Source organism: Typopeltis vanoorti, chromosome 10 (assembly GCF_054136105.1).
Source record: "Typopeltis vanoorti isolate ZY-2024b chromosome 10, IOZ_Tvanoo_1.0, whole genome shotgun sequence".
NCBI lineage: Eukaryota > Metazoa > Arthropoda > Arachnida > Uropygi > Thelyphonidae > Typopeltis > Typopeltis vanoorti.
The window spans coordinates 139992260-140002681 of NC_143558.1; the positions used below are offsets into that span (position 1 = coordinate 139992260).

Here is a 10422-nt window from a genome sequence, read left to right on the forward strand (position 1 = left end):
TGTTATACAACTGGCTTTTGTAGGTGGGAGTGCAAGTTTTTCAATACCCCATCAGTATCTTGGATGGACTGTGGTGTAAATAATCCGGGAATCTGAACTGGAATCTAAATATGAAGCTATGTTAATCACTTCAGGCTTCCAATAGCTGGATAATGGTCTTTATTTCTACCACTTAACTAACATAACAACGACAAATGTTAGTTAAACAGTTCAAGTGTCTTCATTCGATTTCGAAATAAAATAGTTATGCTGGAACAACCGATAAAGCTTTAACTCCAGCGAAACGAACACACGGCTTGGAGAACATGGACTAATTTACATAAATAATTCATGGTTTCTTATTGGTTTATGTATGCTAGTTTTGCGTATTCTCCAACGTTTTTCACTGTTTCCAACTATTTCACCAGAGTAAAAACTTTAATTCTCAGTAGGAAAAAAAAATCTTTTCTCCCCCTCTCTAAGAAACCGAACTTTAATTGCAAAACGCATATTAAAATGTTTCGCTCCTGATAGAATTCGAGCTCAGATCTAAAACAGTGACTGCACTAATGAAGCGCTATTATCTTAAAAATGAGCATTTTCTCAAATCATCTTGTGTGTATAATATTTGGCGAGAGTGCACGATTTCCCCAAGAAATTGATAAGAGATCCAGAAAAAAATTTTACGTTTATTTTATATAATTATTAACTGAACGTGGTAGGTTTATAATTTATAGAAAATTAACGGTTAATAAATTTATGTAATAAAGAATCGATTTGGTAGTTTTATGCAAATACCATTAATCCATATAAAACAATTGAGAGAAACCAGGAAATTTATACTTATTCAAAAATACATTCGAAAATTAATTTTTCTGGTGTAAAAAGAATGACGTATACGTATGATTTCCATTGTCAGTGCCACACCACTACCTTGATATTTTGAGGCCTGAGGTGTCGTCAAAGATTATGTTTGGTCTCTAGAAAAACAACATATGTTTGTCTTCTCGCGTTATCTCATCCTTAATCCATTTGCGATAATACTAAATGCACTATAAGTTTTCAATCTTTTATGCACGAGATTGTTATGAAAATAACAATTTAATTCAAATTGGAGTAATAGAAAATGCACAGAAAATTGATACACTAAACACGGAAAACAAATATTTAAACTCGTTCGAGTATACAATATTCTAATAATTAACTTTTAGGTAACACAACTGTATATGGCGACATCTTTACTCAGAGCTAGAAATTAAATATTTGTTTCTGACCTTTATCTGATATACCTGTAATAAATACTGCTTCCATAGGCAGAGCCTTTATTTGCACTATTCATAAAAATAAATCTCTTAATCTCATGAAGTCTTGCATATTACATGATAACAATAAGCAATAATAAACAGCCAACTTGAGAAAATAAGAACGACAGAATGGCATACGCATGAGCGGAGAGTACGGTAACTTGAGTGTTTCAAATGACGTGTAGTAAAATATGTTTGTCGCTTAATAACGAATAATGTGGGTGTACTATAAGCAGGGTTTCTACTGAAACAGAAAGTACATAAGTACTCTGCGCGTGTATCTATATGTGTGTGTGTGTGTGTGTGTGCGTGCGTGTGTAAATTGAAATCTCTATCTCAACATACGAAATTTCGCTGCCATATAATCTGCCCACCTTCCTTTAGCTCAGAGACACTCAATCACTTCCTTCCTTCTAATTTTCCCAGAAATTAATAATACAAAAGAGTAGTCACATGTGTCAGCCTACCATGAGGAAGGCTGGCACACCTTCGGAGATAAAATGACACAATAAATCAAATAAAAAAATATTAGTTAGATGTGTCACATTTATTTTAATTTCAATATGCTAGCTGTTGTTTTCATCTTTACTGAATAGTAACAGAAATACTAAACACTATGACCCATTGCTATGTTGTTATTTCTTCGACACAGATACAAGAGTAGCAAAGGTTCAAGTTTTATGAGCTCATTCTTCATTAAAGATAAACTAGCAGTTGGCCTTTTCTTTTATTTGCTTTGGACCCCTAGCAAATGTGTACCTCTTACATTAATGTGTTTATATTGAATTTGTGTCCAGATATTAATTAGAAGTCGTTATTAAAATGATTAATATCAAAAACCTCTTGATTGATATATTTTCCCTAAAAATTATAGATCTTTTTTGTTATATTACTATGTATACGAGTATTTAAGAAAAAAAGCCAAATGCTGCCATAAAACTAATATAGCAGCATTTTAGTTGTTAAAGTGTAGGAATATAAAAATGTTTATGAAAACATAAAGCGAAAATCACATTTATAAACTTAAATATTAGTAAAGAATGCAGAAGATTTTAGCGTAACCATTCTTGATAAAGAATAACGCTATGCTTTTGTTCTTTCAGTGCACGTCTACGTATTTTAGTGCACTTATGCACCTAAAATATATATTCATATTAATAAAGCTTGACCAAACTTTAAGAATATGGGAAATTAATAATAAGCACTCTCCGAATGCAGTTAAAGAACCATTTTTGAAAAGGAGAATTTATGGTGTTTGCTTACGTCATTTTTGTCTCCGAGTCTTTATAGTTTGTCCTTTCGCTCTTATATTTCAAAAAAAAAAAAAAAAAATCCTGGTGGTTGCGTCTAGACAGTGGCAGTTTCTTTGGAGTGCATTCCTAGTCAGCTACTTCTCAGCACTTTAAGGATTGAGCGCTCTTTACTTGATAGAGTATGCGACATTTTGACGGTTGGCACTCTTCGCATTTATATTCCTGCCTAACCTGTGCAGGTCTACAGACAGTCAAATAATTTATGCCTGTTGACGAGTACTCATTAAAGCACATTAAAAGGCGTGCTATCGTTTTTTACTTATTAATCTTTGCCATACCAATATATCCTTATTAAGATTAATATTACTTCATAGGATCCAGATCAGTCTTCATCCTGAAAGTTGGCGATCAACAAATGGTATGAGCAACCCTTTCCATCAGCCATGTAGAAAAATTTCTTATTATCTAACTTCTATCTAAGAATTTCATGCGGATAGTTGTACTTTTCAATAGATTGAATTTTCCTTATTTGAATAGTTTCTTTTGCATTAGAACTCTTTTGTTGGAGACATTTTTAGTCCACTTTATTTTCTTTCATTCTTCTCAGAGGCCACATTTCGATGACTTTAATCCTTTTGACAATATTTTTATTTCTTTTTTCATTATCTTAATTCATATTCGTACAGTAGTTCAGAGTTGAGGTGAACGGAGAAGTCCCAGCTGTAAAAAAGTAAATTATAAAGCGCAAATTTGTTGTACTTTCAGAAATATCAGGAATAACCATAGTGGAATGTCTCATGTGATTCTACAGCTGTGTGTGTGTGTAAATACGTATACCTATGACTTGGAACGATCTGAAGCCTTTCGAATAGACCCTCTATTTTTTTATTAAGTGAGATTGGGTTATCGGGTCTGAAATAACTCACTTCTACAAACACGCAACTCACAAATATAAGCGATGCTTTGTGGCCCTTAATCTCACGCATTTGTCTATTTTAGCAGAAATATAATCTCATTTTGACGTTTTGGGGAATTATATTATGAAATAAAATTATGTATCCTTATATATAATTATATAGCCTAAAATGATCTTTGAAATAAATAATACGTAAATGAAATTCGAATTTCAATTTTCTTAATTTAATTATTGATGAAATATATTAAAACCTTAAAGATGACAAAAAATACAAACATATATCAGGCCATAAAGAAATAATAATATTATTTATTTTGCACAGATAATATCTGTGGAATGTAATACCAATGACAGGATATATAAATTTCACATTCATTAAAATATATATATAATACTGGAAGACCAGATGATGGCTTTGATCAGGCACTCCCATTAATCACAATATTAACGCTACCAAGCCCTAATTGTTTTGCAATTTCCCGTCTCCCCTATGACCATCGCGCCTATAAATATTCAGTGCAAGACTGTATGGAACATTTAAATGATTATAGAGAGAGAATATACGATATTAAATGAATAAAGAAAACGAGTTGTTCTTTATTCTTTCTGTGAAGAAATTCATTTAACCTCTGAATGTGCATTCAATAGCAGCAAATTAGAAACAGAAATGTGCTTTATAAATTGAAGTGTCCTTATGAAAAATAGGACACAAAGTCATTGTAGCATTATGTGCTCTATTAGAAAAATCTAATCATCAGACAAATTCCATGCTTCAACCTACGACGTCAATCTCCCTATCTGACTACTTCAGTAGCATCAATGTCATACTACGTTAACACTGTTTCTATTAGGAATTCCACTCTGGCTTGAGACTTTTCAGACTGAGGAATCCTGTTGCTAGCATCTTTTGGCATCCCTGAATAAGTGTATTCATCTCTCAACTGCAGGAAAGCATCGCTCTCTGGGATTGTCTGCCTAATAAGTTTAACTAAACTTCGTTCTATGCTATCATTCTAGAAGAAAAGTTAATATCCATATATTTTGCAATCTGTTGTCACTTTCGCGTATCCTTCCCACCAAGGGAAGACAAACCGTTTCGATAAGGCCCAGGGCCGCCGCCACTCCTTGGAGCGGAAGTCAGTTAACGTGACCACTGCTCCAAGCCTTGCATGGACCCGAGCAGCAGGCTCCAGTCTGCCCAGCGGCCCAGGCAGCGTCGCAGACTTCGAGACGCTGAGGAAGCTTGATGTTTCTTCAAAGGATTAACATTCCGAGAATCGCTATTGGGGAAATCTTTCGTGATACAAAATTTCTCCAACAAAAATAGTTGTATTATGTTTTGTTACCCATTGCAGAGGTCCCACTTTAGAATTTCTGCTTTCTTCTCTGGAAAATTTATTTAATATAATCAAGTACGCTACTGGATTTCATTCAAAAGATGGTTTCCAATATTAATAATAGTAAAAATAAAAATCCACTGCAATGCAGATCCTCCTTTATCGCAAATGCAGTTCTTATTTCATGACGATGAAATATATATGTGCGATGAAACTATAAAGAATCAGCAAATACTGAGTCACAAAAGGCTTTCACGTCCTTCCTCGTTTGATTAGTGGGCAGCTGTGATAAGTAGTCGAAAAACGTATATATATGGGCATCGATTATGAGGGATCTGGACATAGGATTCTGATGTATCTGACACTGCTATCGATCCAAAAATTGGGATAGCACGCGCCACATAGACAGATTAACTTAACAATCTCAAAATGTGATTCACTTTATTAATGTCTGATAATTCTCGTATTGAAATTTTACAATACCTGATCAACAATCTGAGAAAATTAGTTTGAGATAGTTCTAAATGTCATGACAAATGGTAATTATATTTATTAGGATTCTTAACTACAATTACCAAAGCACCATTTACCATAGTGTATATTTTATCAGAAATATGCATTGCATGGGATGATAATAATAAACTTGTGCATCTTTTACGTTTATTTATTTTAATTCTGAAAATAGTAATATTTTAGCAGGTATTCATTAATTATTCTTAATATGAACTGTAAATCATGAATGATAAAGTAATTTACAAGCACATAATCTGCACTATATGAGTAGAGATTTAAAGAAATTTTATAGAAACAAAATGTCCACTTTCATGAAAGTTATATGTTGTAAAAGAGGAAAATTTAAGTAAATACAACGCCATTACCATTAAGAAATGGTTATTTCAATTTTCTATGCATTTAATATATACACTCCTTTGGCAGCCCAAATTAAGATATCCTCTTAAAATCCGTTTTAAATATAAATATTATTGGATTAATATTACATTACGGAACCATAATATAATTCAAATTCGAATGTGTTGAACATTACACCATTATTTACTATACGCAACATACGTAGAAACTGCAAACATGCTTTTAAATTTTGCATTTTGAAAATTCTGCGAAATATTTTCAAAATGCAAAACTCATTGCAGAATTTCTTTCATTTACTTCATTCTAGAAAGAATTATAATTTGAACCAAATTTCGAAATCTGTATTAATCAGAGGCAAGTAAAAATGAGTTATTTTTAGGTTTTTATTTACTTATAAGCAAAAAAAAATAGAAAAATTCATCGAAAATAATATTTAAATATATATGAATACCTTGTCCAAGAAATATTTTTCACTTGCAAATAACCAATGAAATGTTGCAAATATTATATCTAATTTCAGATTGAAATCTACTAAAACAGCGAATTTCTTTCATTTTCTTAATAATACCTTGAGTAGAAAAAAAAAAAAAAACTATAAATGCGCAACGAAATGTATTCACAACCGATCCCCTGCTAAAAGGTGTTCACTGCAAACCTCACCAATAAAACTTTACGGTGAAAGGACAAAAAAGGGAAGAAACAACTTACCTATTTTGTCGATTAAAAAATCTGCGATTATCACTGCAAAAAGAAATGCATACACTGCCATGCTGCATTTAGCACAGTTCCAAAAATTGTTAGTGCGACAATAGAACCTTAAATACATCATCGATTACGTTAGGCTGAACTCGTACATTTTGATACTTTTACGCTTCGCCCTCGTGGAAGTTACGAGCGCGAAGCCTCTGTACATTTCCCCACATTTTGGCTAGTATATGCAAGCAATCCAAACACAAGGTTTCACGTTCGTTAGGCGTGGTGGCAGCCTGATAGTAGACGTAAGTTTTCGGCTGGCAGCGTGGCAGCTCTCTAGAGGAAGGGTAGCCACACATGCGGTCACCTCACTGGAATTATGCCTTCCCGCTGCACACACTGTCGGGAAGGAGGATCTGACGTCGTCTGACTTCCGTCAATCCCACTCCGTGTGACGGGGAAAGTCCTGGCTACGGCTGTAGATTTCGCGGCAACGAGCTCGGACGCATTTCTTCCACGTCGATGTTGGCATACAGGATGCGTGTAGAAAAAGGCTGCTGGATGCCGTATGAATGCGAACACTGATAGAGCTTTTCTTATTTCTGGTGTGTTGCTGTTGTCAGAGCATATAGCATGATACCACGAGGAGACCAGGTTTGCTCTACAACCTGGCTTGCGGACGCTGAAGGAAAACGGACGAGTCGACTACTTTGCTTTGGGAGGTAGAGCAATCGATATGAGGCTAATAATCGTCACGTTTGTGAATGCGATCTACAAAATCCGTTTTATTAACGCTCAGCAAATAATTAAAGAAAATGCATTGATAAGATACACAAAGTACACCGTCAAAAGGACATACATATATATTCAAGCAATGAGCAGTTTCTCGAATTTTTCGGTCGTTGAACTTCGTAAAAAAGAACATCACCGCGAGACGTCAGTGCAACTGTCCTTTGTAGCCTTGGTATTGAACAGAGAATACTGCATGTCCTGCGTCTATTGCTCCCTATATAGAAATAAATGAACTTAGCACATCCACTAGATCTGAAACTTGGTGAATTGCAATGTTCCTGATGCGATGCTTTTCACTTAAACAAAAAACGTCGTAACAAGTGCTGAAGATTTTCCGAGATTTATTAAACTCCTTTAAAAATTCACGGTACTTAAGTTAGTAGAAGATTTGGAATATTAAAAATAGAGAAAATACCATTTAATCAGTAAAGCATAAAGGAGTGAATATTTTGATCATTGAAAAGTAAAAATGCAAAGAAATTATCCTTGGGCATTAAATGTTGCTTTTCTGTGATACATGATTTGTAACTTATCAATATTTTTCATCAATTATTTGCTTCGCATGCGAACAGAAATCTTGCAATCCGTTATTTGTAGCTCTTTCACAGAAAATATTCAAAACAATGGAGTACAATACTTTAGTACGTTTTTACTCAAGAACAATTCATCATTGCAGTGTTTTGAATTTTTCACCGATTCCACAATTAAGAGCTTAGAAAAATTAAAAAAGTCCCTCGCTTAGGAAAGATTGGGTGAGAATCCTTTGAAGTTCGTCATGTAACTTGATACTTTTTTTAAAAATCTGATTCAATTAGGTGATCTTAGACTGAAATGGCAGTATAATTTTCTCAGAAAATACAAAAGCCTAAAACAGATGCACTTTGTATACATTGCTGTATTCAAACTAGAATTAAAAAAAGAAACGAAAACACACACACACACACACACACACACACACACACACACACACACACACACACACACACACACATTATATATATATATATATATATATATATATATATATATATATATATATTGTGTGTGTGTCAGAATTAGTAATTTGTAAAGCCGAATTAAGTTATTTAAAAATTTGCAAATCAAAACTTAATTTCTAAATTAATTTCGAGTTAGGCAGAATTTCCTTGCAATGCATGCTCAACAAAATAACAAAGTTCTGCAACATAATTGAGAGGATTTTCATGATGCTTATTGTATTCCATTTTGTTGAAATTTAATGTTTGTAGAACAGTTTTAATAAATAAATACTCCTGTATTAGACAGCGGCTGAAAATACAGACATGGTCAGTATTTTTACCAGTGGGTTCATTATAAATAGATCGATCTCAATATTTAATAAGGGAGCATCCCACTTCGACCGTAACTCTGATAGGCAAACTGCCTTCTTACTCGACAGTGATTCAAAATCAAAACACCAAAAAGTTTGTCTCAGGTTTTTCTTTTGAGAAAAAGGGATATGGCTGGGAAAAGACCAGGATGAAAGGGGGGTGGGGGGCAATCGAAATGCATTGTAAAGTCTTACCAAAGCAATCACAAATTAACGGACTGCTTGATTCAGTTCAGGAATATTAAACTCAGCTTATAATGAACCTTACAATTAAAATATATAAAAGCTTATTGATAAAAGATTGATATATCTATCAATATTTTTAAATAGATATTTTGAGTATCATTTTAAAAATATGACGCAAAATCTTTGTAATGAAGGAAGCGGAACTAAGAATGCTTAGTGTTTTTTTTTTCTTTTTTGAGTCTTGCATTGTGACTCAAAGTATTTCCAGCACTGACAATAACTGATTATTGATCATTATAATTAAAGTACTTATATTAGGATTATAACCACCAGAAACGAACAGAGTATTACCATATCTATCCTAGTCATGACTTCAACCCACTAGTTCAAAAACACAATACAGTGAAAGTCATGCTTTCAAAAAATTCCATAAACTAAGACACTTTACATCCTTCACATAACTAAAGATTTACTTACAGTCATTAAACTCAGTGCATGCATACGTTTAACAATTAGTTTAATGAAGTTGGACAATTCGATTATTACATCGCTCTTAATAATGCTATAATGGCATCATATTATCTCAGCTGCAGCGTTGGTGTATGAAAACCACAACAACAAATGACCGACCAGCTACCGACTTCGTCAGCTGCGGCTTTGCATACAGAGATTGTTACATTGGGATTAAACTAAAGTGTGATCAAAATCACTGGCACTAAAGGGTAGCTCCACTGCACGCAACGTCAAGTAACTCACGCCACTGACGCAATGAAAAATGTGTTTTCATCATGATGTAAAGTGGTAATTATTATTATTATCAGGTTTTAACAAAAATTAAACTGCCTTTTATTTTTCCTGAAGGATTTCAGGAAAACATTTTTATAAAATATAAAATTTTATAAAAATGGTTTTCTCCCTAAACGTTTGTAAATGCACCTAAATAGGGTGTCAGTTAGTAGTATTCAGAAAGTAATAATAATAATTAATTCTATCATATAATTATCATTTTCACTGTAATGATTTCACATTACATTGATTTCAGTCTGTCTACTGCAACTAAATCCTCTGCCAACACCTTCACTTTGGTGGGACTGTTAGTATTCCTGGATATATATTCCTCAGCCGACAGGTATTAAAACATCGGAGTAAAGGAAATAGGGATCAAGAAGTAGCGTCCAACTACTCGGGACGCTACTTCTTGATCCCTATTTCCTTTACTCCGATGAAAAGGAAAAGGGCAAGCCTCTATCGTACCAGGACTCCCTTGGTAGATAAGTTTCATCGTAGGTTTAATATTCCACTTTGCGTACTGACGGCAAGTGGCCTTGTTTGCGCTGAAGAGGAACGTACCGATGTATGCTCTCTCATTTCTTCCAACATGCGATATTGGTGATGGTTAAGAATGACGTCGGAAATCATGGAGAGATGCCATTTCTTCCTTTCGAGGATGCATTCGAGGATTAACCGCTAGAGAGTGTAGTGGCCAAACCTAACTGACAATGGTTTGGGAAGCTTCTTCCAGGTCAGATATCAAACATCTTGCTGCAGCTATTCTGCGAAGTGTGCCTTGAGGAGCTTTGGTGGTCATTAGACCAGAGAAAACAATTTAGAAATGAACTAAATGAGAGAGGAATCAAAGAATTATCAGTGTCACTGTCGTGTCATATTTGTGGAGGATTTGGGTGCGAATTTTTCCATGTTTATTGCTTAACAAAACGTTATTTATCATATATTTCAAGTCTCT

General features: G+C 33.9%; 1 protein-coding gene across 2 annotated transcripts in view; it reads right to left on the reverse strand.

Moving 5' to 3' along the window:
• The window catches only part of LOC150102838 (protein kinase C-binding protein NELL1-like), a 299735-nt gene extending 293038 nt beyond the window's left edge, over positions 1-6697 (reverse strand). For both annotated transcript variants that reach the window (XM_090398962.1, XM_090398963.1), the window contains exon 1: positions 6368-6697. In XM_090398962.1, the coding sequence (XP_090255088.1) occupies positions 6368-6488 (121 nt within the window). In that variant the 5' untranslated portion in view covers positions 6489-6697. The remainder of the gene's footprint in view (positions 1-6367) is intronic.
• Positions 6698-10422: the final 3725 nt, after the last annotated feature.